Source organism: Anolis sagrei, chromosome 9 (genome assembly GCF_037176765.1).
Source record: "Anolis sagrei isolate rAnoSag1 chromosome 9, rAnoSag1.mat, whole genome shotgun sequence".
Lineage (NCBI taxonomy): Eukaryota > Metazoa > Chordata > Lepidosauria > Squamata > Dactyloidae > Anolis > Anolis sagrei.
In genome coordinates, this window is record NC_090029.1 from 36,894,744 (window position 1) to 36,915,406 (window position 20,663).

A 20,663-nucleotide genomic window follows, 5' to 3' on the forward strand; every position below is an offset into this window, starting at 1 on the left:
CGGCCCTGATTTTATTGCGCAATAGTGTAATGTTTTGTTGTGTTATTGCTTATGTTTTTAATTTGCTTTGCATCGTATTGTTATTGTTTGTTGTTGTTGTGTTGAGGCCTCGGCCTTTGTAAGCCGCATCGAGACCTTCGGGAGATGCTAGCGGGGTACAAATAAACTTTAATAATAATAATAATAATAATAAAAGAGTCTCTCATTTGGTATCAGCCATGGCTTGAGGTTCCGCCTTCATCACAAGTATGTTTGGTGGAGACGAGAGACAAAGCCTTCTCGGTGGTGGCTCCTGGGCTGTTTAACGCCCTCCCTATAGATATTAGATCAGCTACCTCTCTTTTAACATTCCAGAAAAAAAGTCAAGACGTGGCTTTTTGAACAAGCGTTTGCAAATGGAGAGTAACTGACATAGGAAAATGGAACAACTAGACAATGAGTCCGGACAATGTTTTTAACAAGGAGACACTATGAATTTATATTTTGTTGATTTGTTTAGTTTTTAATTATATGTTATGTTTATAATTGTATTTATGACATTGTAAGCATTGAATTTTGCCCTGTTAACTGCCTTGAGTTGCCTACGGGCTGAGAAAGGCGGCATACAAATAAAACAAATAAATAAATAAATTATCTTCCAAATCAGTCCAAGTTGTAGTCCATCAAATCTCATCTTTGCCAATAAAATTTGTCTGTTCTACAAAGGAATTCACCCTCCATTTGTGCCTCTTTGAATTCTGCAGCACTGCTGGTCACAGCCGACCCCCACTTAGAGCACTCCAGGAACAGGACTTCCTAGTTCTCGGTGTCTATGCCACAGTTTTTGAGGTTGGCTTTAAGCTCATCTTTAAATCTCTTTTTCTGTCCACCCAGAGGCAGCCCTAGGTCATTTTCAACAGTAAGCAAACAGTATTTTGGCACCCCCCCCCCCAAACCAATCACTGATACATATTTTCTGTTCATCATGGAAGTTCTGTGTGCCATATTTGGTTCGGTTCCATCATTGGTGGAGTTCAGGATGCTCTTTATTTATTATTATTTATTTCATCTACTTATACCCCGCCCTTCTCACCCCGGGGGGGACTCAGGGCGGCTTACAAAGGAGGCACAATTAGATGCCCAAATCACACAACAAAGAATACAAAATATAACAGTTCAACAATTAAAATGAAACATCAATACCTATTAAAATCATAAAACTATGATTGTAGGTGAACTATACATCCCAGTAACTACAACTCGAATATGTCAAGGTCTATTTCCCCCCAAGAGCGCCCCTGGGCAAAATGAACTATACTGCAAAGGCTTACTTTGCGTAATGGTTGAGCCGCCCCTGTGTCCACCAACATTCCGTTTCCCTTAAATACCATGACCATAATAAAACCTGCTTAGTCTGTACACAGCTTGTTTCACTAAGAAACCGAAGCATGATAAGTATCGGCCAATAGCCACCCAATCTTGTGGCAGAGATCCGTTTCCTCCGTGAGTGGTCAGTTCTGAACGTCTGTAGTGTTGACTCTAGATGAGGCTTAGGGGGAAAAAATGACTGAACAAAATGGCAAATCTGTCAGCTTGAGTTTACAGGGAAGGAGGGGCCTGGAGCAGTTAAGACGTCTTCCTGGCGAGTAAAAACACCTGTCACATCTGTTGGGAGCCGTGCTAATTACACAGCAACTTTATTATGTCCCGCTTGGAAGAACAAACAATACTTGAAGCCTGGAAAAATGAGCGGGATATTTTTCTTTCTTTCTTTCGTTGGTTCGTTCTTAACAATAGATTAATGCTCTGGTATGTGCTGGGTGCGCTCAGAAGCACCGGGAAACTCAAATGACTTGAAGCCTCTCCTCTTTTGTTACTTGTGTTCCATAATAAAGTAATTGTGCAATTAGAAAGAGATTAGGCGGCAGAAGAGAGATCTCCCCCCTTTCCTTGGTGTAGGTAAACGGATGCTTTTGAAGTGTGAATGCAGCCGCTCTCCCTCCTCTTGCCTTGACCTCCTCTTCGCCCCTGGCAGATTCAGCAAACAGAAGAGAAACTTCTCCAGGCGTTTAGATTTTGCTTCCCTCGGTTGTGTGAATAAATTGAGTTTCTTTGATCAGGGCGGCTGAGAAGTATGTCAGCTTTTTTCTTCTTCTTCTTCCATTCGAGCTCAGGGACACATTCCCAGGCAACCTAGTTTGCCTTGCTGCGTTACCTGCTGGTTATGCCGGAATACACCTTGCCAGGTGTAGCAAAAAGCTAGGATCAAGCAGATGTGATGGCGAGGAGAATGTGTGTTCTTCTGCACATGCCTGCTTTGTGCAAATATGAAGCTGAGGGTTTGGGTTACTTTTTATTAGTAAGAGAAGCATCCCAATGCTCACACCCCAGCTCACACTGTCAGCCAGTGCTACCTTGAGAATTTCTAGATTACCTCTACATTGGACTATTGCAATGCGCTCTATATGGGAATGCCCTTGAAGACAGTCCAGAAACTTCAATTGGTCCAACGAGTGACAGCCAGACTACTAACTGGTGCAAATTACAGGGACCGGTCTACCCCCTGTTTAAGGAGCTCCATTGGCTGCTGTTTATTTTCCGGTCCCAATTCAAGGTGCAGGTTCTTACCTACAAAGCCCTGAATGGTTTGGGGCCCACCGACCTTCATAGAATCATAGAATCATAGAATCAAAGAGTTGGAAGAGACCTCATGGGCCATCCAGTCCAACCCCCTGCCAAGAAGCAGGAATATTGCATTCAAATCACCCCTGACAGATGGCCATCCAGCCTCTGCTTAAAAGCTTCCAAAGAAGGAGGCTCCACCACACTCCGGGGCAGAGAGTTCCACTGCTGAACGGCTCTCACAGTCAGGAAGTTCTTCCTAATGTTCAGATGGAATCTCCTCTCTTGTAGTTTGAAGCCATTGTTCCACGTCCTAGTCTCCAAGGAAGCAGAAAACAAGCTTGCTCCCTCCTCCCTGTGGCTTCCTCTCACATATTTATACATGGCTCACATATTTATACATGGCTTCGTGACCACATTTCCTTTTACAAACCTACACGATCCCTTTGATCCTCCAGAGAGGTCTTTCTCTCCATCCCGCCCCCATTGCAAGTGTGACTTGTGGGGATGAGGGATAGGGCCTTCTCCATGGTGGCCCCTTGCTGTTGCAACCCAGAGCAGGAAATGAGACCCTAAGATAACAAGCCACCACACTTGACTGTGGGAAAAACAATCCCTTTTTATTGATGAAAAATGGTTACAAAATAGAGGAAAATGCAAAGTCAAAAAGCCACAGTAAAAATCAGCACTCAGAAATATCCATGAACTAGATCAAAAACCAAAAGCAACACTGTAAAATCCTGGAACCTGTTAGCAATCCACTAACCGTACTTGGAGCACTAGAAGTCTCTTGGGATGAAGGCCACGGGAAATGGGAGATCTGCCAAGGTAATGCCTCAGTCTAAAACGATGCCTGATCTAAAGAGTCAACCCGGCGAGAGGAACTTAAAGCCGAGGAAACTATTTCGTGACATGCCTCCAGACTTTGAAGCCCTTGTTTCTTTTTCTTTTAATCTGCTTGACCTTCGCAGACTCTGCGATTCACTCCTGTTTCTCCAAATCTTCTACCCTCTTCTACCCTCATTAAGGATCCCAGCTGTTAGCCTCACTGGAGAGCTATCACCGCTTGACCCTGAAACATTCTCAGGAGATTGTGTACTTTCACTTTCCAACCCTTCCAAGCCAGCAGGAGTTTCTTCTACACTGACCTCAGAATCAACATTTTCATTAGCATCAGGAGCATCAGAAAATACATTTTCAGTAGCATCAGGAAATACAATCAGAGAAGCAGGTTCAGGTTCCCACCCAAACCCTGCATAAAATGTCCTTGGAAGCATTTTATTCTATCTTCTAGTGCAATTAAACCTTATTTTCGTCCCTCTGATCCTCTTCTAGATACACTACATGGCCTGCTTACCCAGTGTTTGAAACTTTTAATCTTTACAACTTGCCCTGCCCACTGTGATTACTGTGATTTTATAGTGTTCAGTGTATTCTCATATATATATATATATATATATATATATATATATATAATTTTATTTTATTTTTATTTTCATTATATTTTACTGTATGTATTTATGTTGTATATTTGCTTTGCTGTGCTGTTGGGCTTGGCCTCATGTAAGCCGGCCCCGAGTCCCCTTGGGGAGATAGTGGCGGGGTATAAATAAGGTATTATTATTATTATTATTATTATTAGGAATTTCCATTTCAGCAGAGTGCTGAATCTATTTATTTATTTATTTATTTGGGGTTCTTTTACCCCGCCCTTCTCACCCCGAAGGGGACTCAGGGCGGCTTACAGAAACAAGGCACAATTTGATGCCTGATATCAGCCAACAAGACAACACTTTGAATCAAGAAACAGCTTTTAATATCTACAGAGATACTCGCAGGAACACCTCAGCAAGCAAGAGTCCAAAAGTGGCAGGTGAAAACACGGAACCTCAATCCATGGCTGATACGAGATGAGAAACTCCATCCTGGGCACACAGAAGGCTGGGCAACTTGGAATCTATGCCCATTTTTAGTCTGAACTTTAGACTTCCATTTTCTCTGCTATTTCATTCCATAGGAGAAAGGAATACAAAGACATATATTTACTAATTTATCATGTCAGTATCAAATAATATATTTTTAAGACAAACAAAATTAGGCTAAATGTCCTTTGATCAGAAGCTGGCCACTCGGAGTGCCTCTGGTGTCGCTGTAAAAACGTCTTCCATTGTGCATGTGGCAGGGCTCAGGCCACATTGTAGTAAGTAGTCTGTGGTTTGCTCTACTCCGCACTCGCATGTCGTGGACTCCACTTTGTAGCCCTGTTTCTCAAGATTGGCTCCGCATCTCGTGGTGCCAGAGCATACTCTGTTCAGCACCTTCCAAGTTGCCCAGCCTTCTGTGTGCCCAGGATGGAGTTTCTCATCTCGTATCAGCCATGGATTGAGGTTCTGTGTTTTTGCCTGCCACTTTTGGACTCTTGCTTGCTGAGATGTTCCTGCGAGTAGATATTAGAAGCTGTTTCTTGATTCAAAGTGTTGTCTTGTTGGCTGATATCAGGAAAGAGGATGGGCCAGAGATGCCAATGCCTTGGTCCTTTCATTCTGGTGGATGTCAGATGGTGCAATACCAGATAAACAGTATAATTTTTCCAGTGATGTAGGATACAGCCATCCTGTGATAATGCGGCATGTCTCATTAAGAGCCACATCCACTGTTTTAGCGTGGTGAGATGTATTCCACACTGGGCATGCATATTCAGCAGCAGAGGAACAAAGTGCAAGGGCAGATGTCATCACTGTATCTGGTTGTGATCCTCAAGTTGTGCAAGCCAGCTTTCGTATGACTGGTGACATACACAAGCTGACTGTGGCGGACATGAGGGAAGCCTCACCGCAGGATCGTAACATCTGGGCAGGCATGTAGCATGATCTGATCACCACGCTCAATATATCCCATATGCATGGGGGTATTGGGGTAACGATACAAAAGGTTTGCTAGGGTAGACCCTCTTTCACTCAGACTCAGCCCCCCCTCAAATAAAACTCAGCCCCCCTCCCCAATCAAAATCCTGGCTACGGGCCTGCATCCGGGCATCCCCTAGGCAACACCTTTGTAGACAGCTAATTCTCTCACACCAGAATCGACTTGCAGTATGCAACCAAACAAACAGACATTAAGGACATGTCTCTGTTTTCCAAAGAGTATATGATTTGGATGGACCACAGAATAAACCAGTGTGACTTAGTGCTTTGAGGGTTCGACTTTGACTCTGGAGATCAGAAAACCTACTGGATGACCTTAGTCACGTCACACTCTCTTAGCCCCAGAGGCAAAATTACCTCCATGCAAATCTTGCCAAAGAAACACTGATACGTTCATTTAAGATTACCCATAAGTTGGGAATGACTAGAAGGCATACAACAACATCAACAGAAGGTGCCTTCCAATTATACTGAAATATTCCTATTCCAGTTATACAAGAATTTAAGCTATTTTAGATATCACATCCTCTTCCAGTACATCATGCCTGTCTGTCATGTTTTCTCATAATAATCACCACTAGACTTTTGAGAAGGAAAATGTGATGTAAGTACATCTTTCAGGATTGTTGTATAGTTCAAATGTGGGCATGGGTGCCAGGCTATGCCAAGTTAAGAGGAATTCTCATTGCAATTTCAGAACTCTTAAGGCATCACAGCCTAGCGAAGTATCAGCTGTGGTAAGCTGACTCTCCTGCTAGGTTTTGCCCTTGACAGCACCGTGACAAAGCGAGGGAAGGAGATGGGAACTGTTTAGGCTATTTATTCCTCCAACTCCCCTCAGAGTCAAGATATATATGTGCATTGACCTAAGTTCTTGGAAGAAACACATAGACACAAATGTGAGGGAGAGATTATATATTTGGATCAGAGCTGGAGTTTTACTTCCATCTGAAATGCTGCACTGAGACATAAACGCGGAAAGGAGATTATTTGGGGAGATATCCAATGAGAATTCAATGTGAGTGGTTAGACCAGTGCTTCTCAACCTTCCTAATGCGCTGACCCCTTAATACCGCTCCTCATGTTGTGGTGACCCCCAACCATCACATTGCTAGTTCATAGCTAATGTTATGAATCGTCATGAAAATATCTGATATGCAGGATGTATTTTCATTCACTGGACCAAACTAGGCACAAATACTCAATACGCCCAAATTTGAATACTGGTGGGGTTGGGGAAGGGAATGATTTTGTCATTTGAGAGTTGTAGTTGCTGGGATTTATAGTTCACCTACAATCAAAGAGCATTCTGAACTCCACCAATGATGGAATTGAACCAAACTTGGCACAAAGAACTCCCGTGACCAACAGAAAGTACTGGAAGGATTTCGTGGGCATTGACCTTGAGTTTTGGAGTTGTAGTTCACCTACCTCCAGAGAGCACTGTGGCCTGAAACAATGATGGATATGGACCAAACTTGGCACGAATACTCAGTATGCCCAGATTTGAGCACAGATGGAATTTGGGGAAAATAGAACTTGACATTTGGGAGTTGTAGTTGCTGGAATTTATAGTTCACCTACAATCAAAGAGCATTCTGGAATTCCAATGATGGAATTGAACCAAACGTGGCACACAGAAATCCCGTGACCAACAGAAAGTACTGGAAGGACTTCGTGGGCATTGACCTTGAGTTTTGGAGTTGTAGTTCACCTACGTCCAGAGAGCACTGTGGCCTAAATCAATGATGGATATGGACCAAACTTGGCATGGATACTCAAATGTGAATACTGCTGAAGTTTGGGGAAAATACACTTGACATTTGGGAGTTGTAGTTGCTAGGATTTATAGTTCACTTACAATCAAAGAGCATTCTGAACCCCACCAATGATAGAATTGGGCCAGTTCCCCCACAGAACCCCCACGAACAACAGAAAATATTGTGTTTTCTGATGTTCTTTGGTGACCCATCTGACACCCCCTTGCGACCCCCCCCCCAGGGGTCTTGACCCCCAATTTGAGAAACACTGGGTTAGACTGATGGGTAAACAATAAAGGCTATGGATTGATAGGTTTATGCATGCTGGGGAGAAAAGCAGTATTTTCCTAATGAGTACAGTGTGGTTATAGAAAGTGAGTGTCTGTCCGTGCAATTGGAGTCTGGTTTATTTGGAGTAGCTGTGGAAGAATATTCTGAATTGTAACTAAATTGTTTTGCTGGTGTAGATAATGTTGTTGACCCCTGGACATTTGTATCAGACTGTGCACTTGTTCAGTCAACAGAACTAACCAAGATTTGGTCCAAATAATAGTCAACAAAATTTGCATCCATGACTAATTTGCTATAGGTTGTTGTAGATTTTTTCAGACTGTATGGCCATGGTCTAGAGGCATTCTCTCCTGACGTTTCACCTGCATCTATGGCAAGCATCCTCAGAGGTAGTGAGGTCTGTTGGAACTAGGAAAAAGGTTTCTATATCTGTGGAATGACCAGGGTGGGACAAAGGACTCTTGTCTGCTGGAGCTGGGTGTGAATGTTTCAACTGACCACCTTGATTAGAATTTGATGGCCTGACAGTGCCTGGAGCAACTTTTTGTTGAGAGGTGATTAGAGGTCCTTGTTTGTTTCCTCTCTGTTGCTGTGCTGTTGTAATTTTAGAGTTTTTTTTAATACTGGTAGCCAGATTTTGTTCATTTTCATGGTTTCCTCTTTTCTGTTGAAATTGTCCACCTGCTTCTTGTGGATTTCAATGGCTTCTCTGTGTAGTCTGACATGGTGGTTGTGAGAGTGGTCCAGCATTTCTGTGTTCTGAAATAATCTGCTGTGTCCAGGTTGGTTCATGAGGTGCTCTGCTGTGGCTGACTTCTCTGGTTGAAGTAGTCTGCCGTGCCTTTCCTGTTCCTTGATTCTTGTTTGGGCAATGCTGCGTTTGGTGGTCCAGGCACAGTCAGCCCACTATATGCTAATCAAGGTGGTCACTTGAAACATTCCCACCTAGCTCCAGCAGACAAGAGTCCTTTCTCCCACCCTGGTCATTCCACAGGTATATAAACCCCATTTTCCTAGTTCCAATGGACCTCACAACCTCTGAGGATGCTTGCCATAGATGCAGGCGAAACGTCAGGAGAGAATGCCTCTAGACCATGGCCATACAGCCCGAAAAAACCTACAACAACCCAGTGATTCCGGCCATGGAGGCTTGTGGCATGTGGTGGAGAGCGACTAAAATGATAAAAGGTCTGGAGAACAAGCCCTATGAGGAGCGGCTTAAGGAGCTGGGCATGTTTAGCCTGAAGAAGAGAAGGCTGAGAGGGGATATGATAGCCATGTATAAATATGTGAGAGGAAGCCACAGGGAGGAGGAGGGAGTAAGCTTCCTTTCCGCTTCCCTGGAGACTAGGAGGCAATGGAACAATGGCTTCAAACTACAAGAGAGGAGATTCCATCTGAACATGAGGAAGAACTTCCTGACTGTGAGAGCCGTTCAGCAGTGGAACTCTCTGCCTTGGAGTGTGGTGGAGGCTCCTTCTTTGGAAGCTTTTAAACAGAGGCTGGATGGCCATCTGTCAAGGGTGCTTTGAATGCAATATTCCTGCTTCTTGGCAGAATGGGGTTGGACTGGATGATGGCCCATGAGGTCTCTTCCAACTCTAGGATTCTAGGATTCTATGATTCTATGAAAGCCTTCAACAATAATTTGCTATAGTCTAGTTGTATTGTCTAAAATTCTGGCCAGTTGTGCTTCATCTCACATTAACTGTAACCATTTTTCTATCCCATTTATAAGGATTATGAAATGTTGGCCAAGTTCTTATTAAAAAAAATAATAAGCCAAACAGAATATTCAGCAGTCTGCGGTGACCAAAATCAATAAGTAGATGTATTTCCAGGATGGAGAGGTCATGTGTCTACTCTCCATGTCGCTGTTAAGGATAAGGAGCCTTTTAGAGACGGGAGGTGGCAAACTAAATTCAACATAACCTACTTTGCAGAATACACAGGACTGAAACTGGGACATTGAAGATCTACGTGCTCTGAGCTCTTTGCTTCATCCAAAAAATATTAACTCTCTGACTATTTCCATCAAAAGTTTCAGAATTTAGCAAACACTGAAACATCTCATCAAAAGTAAAAGCAGACAAAAATTACCCCCCATCCCTAGTTTAAAATAACTGCCTTTGTGACTCAGAGCAATCACATTATAAATTCAAAAGGCCAAATGCATGGTCCAGAATGCATAACACATGAACAAATAAATACATGGTAAGCCACTCTTGCGTCATGTGATGAGTTGTGGAAAATTCAAACATTTCTTCCATCATAAGTATCCTTCCAGATTGTCCTAAATACAAAATATTCCTGATGTAGATGGACAGCTAATCAGTGGAGGTCCGCGAGGTACGGTCGCAGTTGGCGCACGAGTCTCAATTGTGCAAAAGCCCTCCCGGACACCGCCGACGCCTGAGCCTCAAGCGTAAGCGATGAATCCAGGAGGACCCCCAAACTGTGGCTTCAGGGGGAGTGTAACCCCGTCCAGCATAGGTTGCCACCCTAAACCCCGGTCAGTTTTACGATTGACCAGGAGGACCTCTGTCTTGGGCTGATCTGGCCGGGGTGGTCCATGTCTTGGTCACCTCTGGATTGGACTACTGCAATGCGCTCTACGTGGGGCTGCCCTTGAAAACGGTTCAGAAGTTCCAACTGGTCCAATGGGCAGCGGCCAGGATGTTAACTGGCGCTCCTTACAAAGAGAGATCCTCAACCCTCCTGTTCAAGGAGCTCCACTAGCTGCCGTTTATTTTCCGAGCCCAATTCAAGGTGCAGGTGCTTACCTACAAAGCCCTGAACCGTTTGGGACCTGCCTACCTGCGTGACCGCATCTCCATCTACGAACCCATGCATTCACTTCGGTCATCTGGAGAGGCCCTGCTCGTGATCCCGCCTGCGTTGCAAGCGCGTTTGGTGGGGACACGAGACAGGGCCTTTTCTGTGGTGGCCCCCCGACTCTGGAACACCCTCCCCAAAGATCTTAGACAGTCCCTTACACTGGCAGTCTTTAGAAAGAACTTGAAGACCTGGCTGTTCCGATGTGCCTTCCCAGATTAGGAAATCTCCAATACCAGAAGCACTTTAGTAGAACTAAGATTGCCGCACACTGCGCACTGCACTTGCCCTATAATGCCTTACATACCACCTGTCACATCAGCACTTTTAATCTTGTACCCATTACTCTGGCCTGGCCCAGTTCTATTGTGTCTTAGCGTATTGTTTATTGCTTGTTGTTTATATTGCTTTAATTGTTTTTTAATTTGCCTTAGGTTTTTTATTGTTATGTTGTGTTTTGAGGCCTTGGCCTTTGTAAGTCACATCGAGTCCTTCGGGAGATGCTAGCGGGGTACAAATAAAGTTTAATAATAATAATAATAATAATAATAATAAAGTGGAGACCTTGTTGTTTTCATCATGGACAACAAGTTAAACATGAGCCAACAATGTGATGTGGCAGCTAAAAAGGCCAATGGGATTTTGGCCTGCATCACTAGGAGCCTAGTGTCTAGATCAGTGTTTCTCAACCTTCCTCATGCCACGACCCCTTAATACAGTTCCTCATGTTGTGATGATCCCCAACCTTAAAATTAGTTTTTGTTGCTACTTCATAACTAATTCTGCTACTGCTATGAATCATAATGCAAATATCTGATAGGAGGACTATAAGTATTTTCATTCACTGGACCAAATTTGGCACAAATACCCAATACACCCAAATTTTAATACTGATGGAGTTGGGGTAGGGGGGTGGGGTGTTGGCATTTGGGAGTTGTAGTTACTGGGATTTATAGTTCACTTATGATCAAAGAGCATTCTGAACTCCACCAATGATGGAAATGAACCAAACATGGCACACAGAACTCCCATGATTAACAGAAAATACTGGAAGGGTTTGGAGGACATTGACCTTAAGTTTTGGAGTTGTAGTTCACCTACACCCAGAGAGCAATGTGGATTCAAACCATGATGGATCTGGATCAAACTTGGCACAAATACTCAATATGCCCAAATGTGAACACTGGTGGAGTTTGGGGAAAATAGACTTTGGCATTTGGGAGTTTTAGTTGCTGGGATTTATAGTTCACCTACTCTCAAAGAGCATTCTGAACCCCACCAATGATAGAGTTGGGCCAAACTTCTCACACAGAACCCCATGACCAACAGAAAATACTGTGTTCATGATGGTCTTTGGTGACCCTTCTGACACCCTCTCGTGACCCCCCCAGGGGTCCCGACCCCCAGGTTGAGAAACGCTGGTCTTCTACCCTTCTTTTCTGCTTTGGTCAGACCACACTTGGAATCACATTGTGTCCAATTCTGGGCACTGCAATTTAAGAGATGTTGACTCTAAACTGGAATGTGTCCAGAGGAGGGTGACTCAAATGATCAAGGGTCTGGAGAACAAGCCGTGTGAGGAGTGGCTTAAAGAGCTGGGCATGTTTAGCCTGCAGAAGAGAAGGCTGTGAGGAGACATGATGAGAGCCATGTATAATTATGTGAGGGGAAGCCATAGAGAGAAGGGAGCAGGCTTGTTTTCTGATGCTGTGGAGACTAGGATGAAGAACAATGGCTTTAAACCAGGGGTCCTCAAACTAAGATTGGGGCCAAATACAGTCCTCCAAGGTCATTTATCCAGCCCTCACTCAGGGTTAGCCTAAGTCTAAAATGACTTGAAAGCACTCAAGAACAACAACAACAACAACCCTATCGAATCAGCCAAAAGCAGGCTCACACTTCCCATTGCAATATGAATAAGTTTATCTTTGTTTAAATTGTTCTTCATTTTAATTATTGTATTATTTTAAGTGGGTTTTTTTTTTGCACTACAAATAAGATATGTGCAGTGTGCATAAGAATTCATTCATGTTTTTTTCAAAGTATAATCCGGCCCTCCAACTGTTTGAGGGACTGTGATCTGGCCCTCTGTTTAAAAAGTTTGAGAATCCCTGCTTTAAACTACAGAAAAGGAGATTCCACCTAAACATGAGGAAGAACTTCCTGATTGTAAGAATAGCTGTTCAGCAGTGGAACTCTCTGCCCTGGAGTGTGTTGGAGGCTCCTCCTTTGGAGGCTTTTAAACAGAGGCTGGATGGCCATCTGCCAGGGTTGCTTTGAATGCAATTTTCCTATTTCTTGACAGGGGGTTGAAATGGATGGTCCATGAGATGTTTCCAAGATTCTATGATTCATCCATGCCTCTCTCTTTTTCTAGGTCCAGTGGCTGTGATCAGCGGAGAAGAAGATTCGGCTAGTCCTCTCCATCATATCAACCATGGTATCACTACACCTTCATCGTTGGACGCTGGTCCAGATACGGTTGTGATAGGCATGACCCGCATTCCTGTCATCGAAAACCCACAGTACTTCCGACAAGGACACAATTGCCACAAACCAGACACGTGTAAGTGTGTATTTTTCTTTGTTTTGTGACTCTCAATGAGCTAAGGTGAAGATAAGAGGAGCAAAGATGCCAACCATCAGGAAGAAACAAATCAAAGTGGAGGAGGAGGTTAGGGAGTCTTGTATAATGTAAATATGAGAATCAGAACATGCCTTTGAAAGGTGACATATCAACCACCTAATTAGCAATTCTTGATATGACACTAAATTTCTAGAAACCTATGTTTCCTGATTTAATATTGTTAGTTCAATGATTTATGGGATTGTGTGGACCTGCTCCAATGAAAGGTCTCCAAAATCAGTTAGTTAAATAAGTAAAAAATGTGTCCTATCCTCTTGAGCTTGGATTGGGGCTTTCAGATTTATCTGGAAACCAACATTTCAAGGAAGAGGAGTACAACAAAAACCATCTCCTTTCCATAGCTATGAGTATGTCTGGAGATACCAGCAGCAAGAACGGAACCACTGTGGATAATGGGATAAGGAGTGAAATATCGACCTAAGCAGATGGTCAAGTTTCAAGTTTTGTTGACATTGCATAGAAGTGAGATCACAAAAAAGAAACGGACTCCAATCTTATCTAAATCCAAAAAGAGTTGGATTTAGGCCCTAACTAATAATTCACTTCTCACCTTTTGGTTCTTGTGGGGGAATGCCATTGTATCCCTGTCAACAGTCTACTCTTTCCATTAAAATAACCAGCATCATCAAGTGATGACTCACGCTTTCCCGTTAATTAGGAGAACGTAATCCGTAGCCATGCAAGAGCACATAATATTGATCATTACGTATGTCCTTAGCTTTGCGTACTTTCCAGAATGGCTCTAAACCAAACCATATGAAAGGTTCCATCACTTCTTTCTCACTCATCTCATATGCTTCCAACTCATGTGCTTGTCACTTTCTGTGTTTCTTCCTTCTAATCAGGAGTGGGGTGGTGGGGTGGGTGACTATCACCATGCTTGTAGTTCTGTCTGCTGAGAAGTCTACTTAGATTGTGTGGTTTGGAAGGCAAATTTCCTATAGGATTTGTACTGGGAAGAAGTTTCTAAAACTTTTCAGTAAGGCTGACAACCATATTGTGTAACCTTTATGTGTCTGCCCAGAAGTAAGCCCAGTGGAATTATGGCATTTACTGTCAGGTAAGTCTATATTGGGTTGCATACTTGGGTGGTTTATTCAGAAGACATAACGTAGGTGCTGACAAATACAAATATACTGCTTACATTTTGAGATCAAAATTAGCACATCCACAAACATAGATTCTCATGTGTGAATTCCTAACTGACCAAGATGTCTTGGGACAGTTGAGTCAACATTAATCTAGGTCAAGCTGTGCTGAATCCAAGTTCTTTGCATCCAGGGATGATGTATCTAGGACTTGTGAAGGAAAGGTGGCTGCCTCCCCTGAGCGGGAGGATGTTTGGATTTGTTATAAAGTGATTCCTCTTTTGGGTTGCTGTGAGTTTTCCAGACTGTATGGCAATGTTCCAGAAGCATTCTTATCTGATGTTTCACCCACATCTGTAGCAGGAATCCTCAGTGGTCTCTTGGAAACTAGGCAAGTGAGGTTTATTGTTATTTATTTATTATTGATTTACAGGATTTATATCAGCATCGCAGATGGACGATGAAAGCGACAGTTCCCCTGGCAGCCAGAAAAAGTTAAATAGCCTCTGTGTATGTCTGTATATGTTTATATGTCAAAATTGGCATTGAATGTTTGCCATATATGTGTACACTGTAATCCGCCCTGAGTCCCCTGCGGGATGAGAAAGACGGAATATGAGAAAGCTGTAAATAAAATCAATCAATCAATCAATCAATCAATCAATCCACCCTTCTCACCCCGCAGTGGACTCAGGGTGGATTACAATGTACATATACATGGCAAACATTCAATGCGATAGACACACCACATACATAGACAGACACACAGAGGCTATTTAACATCCCAGCTTCATGCTTGAATCCAGCCACCGGGGGAGCGGTTGCTTCACTTGTGACACCGATGGAGTTCTTCCTCATTCTTTTGCATGCTGCTGGAGATTTTTATGGCATCGTAAATTAGTTAAATTAGCCTCCCCACATAAAGTGGTATCTAAATTTACTACTTGACAGATGCAACTGTCTTTCAGGCTGTAAAGGTCGACAGCAAGCTAGACAAATGGTCGGGAGCTTACTATGACCCAGGCTGGCTTCAAACCTTTCAGTCAGTAGTGATTTTAATGCAGCTGACTCCCAACCAGCTGCGCCACAGCGAGGTTTATTTGGGAGAAAAACTCTTGTCTGCTTGCAACATTCACACTTGCCTCAAATAGACAAGAGTTCTTTCTCCCACCCTGGACATTTCATAGATATGTAAACCTCACTTGCCTAGTTTCCAACACACCTCACAACCTCTGAGGATGCCTGGCATAGATGTGGGCAAAACATCAGGAGAGAATGCATCTGGAAAATGGTCATACAGCCCGGAAAACTCACAGCAACCAGTGATTCCGGCTACGAAAGCCTTCAACAACAGATTCCTGTTTTGCTTTCCCTTTTTTGGAAGCTTCTACTAGTTGATCCCAACTGGAAGAGGAGATGCTGGCATATCTCACTGCCCTTTGATCTCCATGATCATCTGACCAAAGTGGTTTATGCCACAATGTAGACAGTTCAGCAAGAAGGACAGTTCAATGTATTGTCAAAGGCTTTAATGGCCGGCATCACTGGGTTGTTGTAGTTTTTTGGGGCTATATGGCCATGTCCTAGAAGCATTCTCTTCTGATGTTTGGTCTGCAACTATGGCAGGCATCCTCAGAGGTTGTGAGGTCAAATAGCACAAGATGCATATACAGTACGTATTTCTATAGTCAGCACATCTTTGAGTTAGGATTGCGTTATGAATTCTTCCCTACCCACCATTAGAAATTACATCATGAAACGGGACATCTGCATCATACTTTGTGATCTATTGGATTTGACCATATGATGAAATCACTTAAGGCACGCAAGGTCAGTTGAAACATAGCAGGGGACATAGTCATGGAGTGTTGAGTGTGTAGTATTACAAGGCACTTTCCCCACCATTCAACGTCATCTAAGATGTTTTTGAAAAGTGAGGTCACATTTCAGTTCAGCCTTGATTAAGGGACCAATGAGAGAGTCTGAATTTTTACATTTGGAGGCTGTTATGGTTCTGGTCTGCAGTTGAAATATGGAATATAACTGAAAATCTTAAAATACAATCTTTTCTTCCAAACCTGTGTGGAATGATAAAATGGTCTATGCTTTCACACTTCCTCAGCATCTCAAAATAGTGTCTACATTGAAAACTATTAGTATGTAAAGACTTCAGTCTTTGGTCCGCCAACTGTTGTGGACTGCAGGTTTCAGAAGCCTTGTCCAGAATGACCAGTGGTCAGTGATTAAGGGAATTATAACCATAAATACCTGGAAGACTGAAGGCTGAGAACCATCACAGGAAGCAGTTTCTATGCCTTACTGTTAAAATTGAATTGCGTCAACTAACCCTTGTACCGCAGTCTACCACATCGTCTACGTTTCCAAACTGAGAATCAACTTTTTCACCCAGCAAAATAATCTTTTTCTGGAATGTGCCTCACAAACCTGGGGAGCGGGAGGGGGGGGGGGGGTATGCATCAAACTGTGGCAGTTTGGAAGTTTACATGTTTTCATGTATAGAGACTGTTGACATATCATCCAGACATACTATATTAGGGAGAAGCTATACATGACATAGTCTGGTATGCTATATTCCTATATGAATCAGGTTTTCTTACTAGAGCAGCGTTGCTCAATCTGGGTCCCCGGGGGGGTCGTGATGGGGGTGCCAGAGGAGTCTCCAAAGACTATCAGAAAACACAGTATTTATTTTCTATTGGTTATGGAGGTTCTCTGTGGGAAGTTTGGCCGAAGTCTATCATTACTAGGGTTCAGAATGCTCTTTGAATTAGGTGAACTGTAAATTCCAGCAACTACAACTCCCAAATGTCAATTCTATTTTCCCCAAACTCTAGCAGTCTTCACATTTGAGTATCCATGCCAAGTTTGGTCCATATCCATCATTGTTTGAGGCCACAGTGCTCTCTGGAGGTAGGTGAACTACAACTCCAAAATGCCCAACAAACCCTCCTAGTATTTTCTCTTGGTCATGGGAGTTCTATGTGCCAAGTTTGGTTCAGTTCCATCATTGGTGGAGTTCAGAATGCTCCTTGATTGTACAATACAATCCTTTATTGATTAGTCAATTTTGACCATATCAAAACATATAGAACATACAAAACATACACACTTGCCCATACGTACAATAAAACCATATATGAATACAAGGTAATCTTAATAGTATTCAATTTAAAACTGCCTTGAGAGTGACCAAGAGGAAGCCTGAGCAGCACAATGGGGAGAGAGAGAAGCCGAAGGCTATCCCTCTCTTTGGACCCAAGGAATGCAAATACAAATATAAATCAACACCAAGGATTGTAGGTGAACTATAAATCCCAGCAACTACAACTCCCAAATGACAAAAGCATTCCCCCTCAACTCCACCAGTATTCAAATTTGGGCTTATTAGGTATTTGTTCCAAATTTGATCCAGTGAATGAAAGGACATCCTGCATATCAGATATTTACATAACAATTCACAACAGTAGCAAAATTACAGTTATGAAGTAGCAGCGAAAATAATCTTATGGTTGGGGGTCACCACAACATGAGGAACTCTATTAAGGGGTTGTGGCATTAGGAAGTTTGAGAAACATTGTACTGGAGTATTTTCCTATAGGCATCCAACTCACCAGTCAAGAGAAATACCTGGGACACCATTCTCTCTATCTCTGATGTTCAACTTTGTGATCAAAATAGAACAACACCCAAATGGGTAGCTTTGGGGAACATCCTTCACTTTTGAGTCCTAACACACAGTGGTGGCCGGTGGCTCAAATGACGGTGGATTTCTTTCTCATTTTATTCCAAACAGCAAATGAGCTGTTCATGGTGCTGGACCTATTTTAGAGACCGAGTTCAGTTCTTCTGATAGCTCATTTAAAGTTTAGACTGAAACCTGGAATGGGTTCACCGCTCACCGAAATTGGAGTCGCTAGGTAGTCATTGCTCTCAATCCTTCTCTTACTTCTCCCACCCCACCCGGCAACAGACTGGAAAAATAAAACAGAACAAGGCTATTCCAAAAGAACTGAGGACTCATTGCTGGAGAAAGATGAAAATCATGAACAATAGTGGAAGGTAGTGGCTACAATGCTGAACAGTAGTATTGCACAGTTCAACATTTGGTTGCAAATCCCACTGGTTGCAAATCCCACAAGCCCTATGAGGAGCGGCTTAGGGAACTGGGCATGTTTAGCCTGAAGAAGAGAAGGCTGAGAGGAGATATGATGAGGGCCATGTATAAATATGTGAGAGGAAGCCACAGGGAGGAGGAGCGAGCAAGCTTGTTTTCTGCTTCCTTGGAGACTAGGACGCAGAGCAATGGCTTCAAACTACAAGAGAGGAGATCCCATCTGAACATTAGGAAGAACTTCCTGACTGTGAGAGCCGTTCAGCAGTGGAACTCTCTGCCCTGGAGTGTGGTGGAGGCTCCTTCTTTGGAAGCTTTTAAGCAGAGGCTGGATGGCCATTTGTCAGGGGTGATTTGAATGCAATATTCCTGCTTCTTGGCAGAATGGGGTTGGACTGGATGATGGCCCATGAGGTCTCTTCCAACTCTTTGATTCTATGATTCTATGATCATTACGTTTTTCTCCTATACTTTCAGCAAAAGGTTTATGTTGGGGGTGTTTATATTTGTTGTGTCAGGGCAACCAGTCAATTGTATTACATTTCTAACAGAACAAAACAAACAAGCAGACAAAGAACAAAATTTGCGAACTTGGTAGTTGATTAGATGTCCTTTGACCAGTCTCTGGCCCCTTGGAGTGCCTCTGGTGTTGCCGCAAGAAGGTCCTCCCTTGTGCATGTAGCAGGGCTCGGTTGCATTGCAGCAGGTGGTCAGTAGTTTGCTCTTCTCCGCACTCGCATGTCGTGGATTCCACTTTGTGGCCCCATTTCTTGAGGTTGGCTCTGCATCTCGTGGGGCCAGAGCGCAGTCTGTTCAGCGCCTTCCAAGTTGCCCAGTCCTCTGTGTGCCCAGGGGGGAGTCTCTCATTTGGTATCAGCCACTGATTAAGGTTCTGGGTCTGAGCCTGCCACTTTAGGACTCTCGCTTGCTGAGGTGTTCCAGCGAGTGTCTCTGTAGATCTTAGAAAACTATGTCTAGATTTAAGTCATTGACGTGCTGGGTGATACCCAAACAGGGGATGAGCCGGAGATGTCTCTGCCTTGGTCCTTTCACTATTGGCTGCTACTTCCCGGCGGATGTCAGGTGGTGCAATACCGGCTAAGCAGTGTAATTTCTCCAGTGGTGTAGGGCACAGACTCCCCGTGATAATGCGGCATGTCTCATCAAGAGCCACATCCACTGTTTTAGCGTGGTGAGATGTGTTCCACACTGGGCATGCGTACTCAGCAGCAAAGTAGCATAGCGCAAGGGCGGATGTCTTCACTGTGTCTGGTTGTGATCCCCAGGTTGTGCCAGTCAGCTTTCGTATGATATCCCCAGGTTGTGCCAGTCAGCTTTCACATGATATATGTTGTGGGTGTGCTGTGGTAAAGGCTTGGACACTTTGAATGTATCACAGAGACAGACTGAAATTGTGTTTGCCCTGCCTATGCCTAGATTTACAATCACGTCTAATCATGAATTTAGAAATATCATGGCTCATCTACTTTTCATTTAATTGTGATGCCTGCCAGAATTATTCTAGACACCCACATTTGGCACCCACTCCTGTTTTGCTCAGGCTAGTCAACTCAGACATTTTGGCCACGAGCCTTAGCCTCAAGTGTAATGAGAAGTGGGGCTTCTGAGTAGATTTCTTTGAGGCCGCTTAATGGAGACATGTGTTTAATTTAATGTCATTTATTTATCTTGCCTTTGTGCTTTGTCTTTGTCAAGGCAGCTATCAAGGGCCCCTTCAGAAGGGATTTTTCAAAAAAGAGAAAGCACAATTCTTGAATTATTTTCATATTCAGTTATGTTCAGCCATACTTTCTTTGGCGTTCCTCAGATATGAGGATCATGTCCAGTGAAACTGTACAATGACGTATCAACATTATCTGCATTCGACAGAGGAAATCACCTTAGGAGAGGATGTGGGTGGGTCTTATTGAAGCATATTGTCATGAAAAATTCAAGAACTGAGTATAAGCAAAGATTGGATGGCATGCGTTTTCTTCACTCATAATTAACCGTTGACCAATTTTGAACCATCTCTTCTGACCTGCCAAGTTCTCCAATGAACTTGGCCAAAGAGTAACCACGATTCTTCCTCAGCATCCACTTTCTTGAGATATATTATTATGTCTCATTATTATTATTATTATTATTATTATTATTATGTCTGAATATCGAGATCCATCTCAATCTGATTTCAGGTCTGGCTATTTATTTATATTTATTTATTTACAGCCTTTATATTCCGCCCTTCTCCTCACCCCGCAGGGGACTCAGGGCAGATTACAGTGTACACATATATGGCAAACATTCCATGCCAATTTTGACATACAACATACACAGACATACACAGAGGCTATTTAACTTTTTCTGGCCGCCAGGGGAGCTGTC

General features: G+C 43.2%; 1 protein-coding gene across 3 annotated transcripts in view; it reads left to right on the plus strand.

Moving 5' to 3' along the window:
* Positions 1-20,663, plus strand: part of NTRK3 (neurotrophic receptor tyrosine kinase 3) — an 850,080-nt gene that overhangs the window by 559,377 nt on the left and 270,040 nt on the right. For all 3 annotated transcript variants that reach the window (XM_060755167.2, XM_067471458.1, XM_060755166.2), the window contains exon 12: positions 12,789-12,977. In XM_060755167.2, coding sequence (XP_060611150.2) covers positions 12,789-12,977 — 189 coding nt within the window. The remainder of the gene's footprint in view (positions 1-12,788; positions 12,978-20,663) is intronic.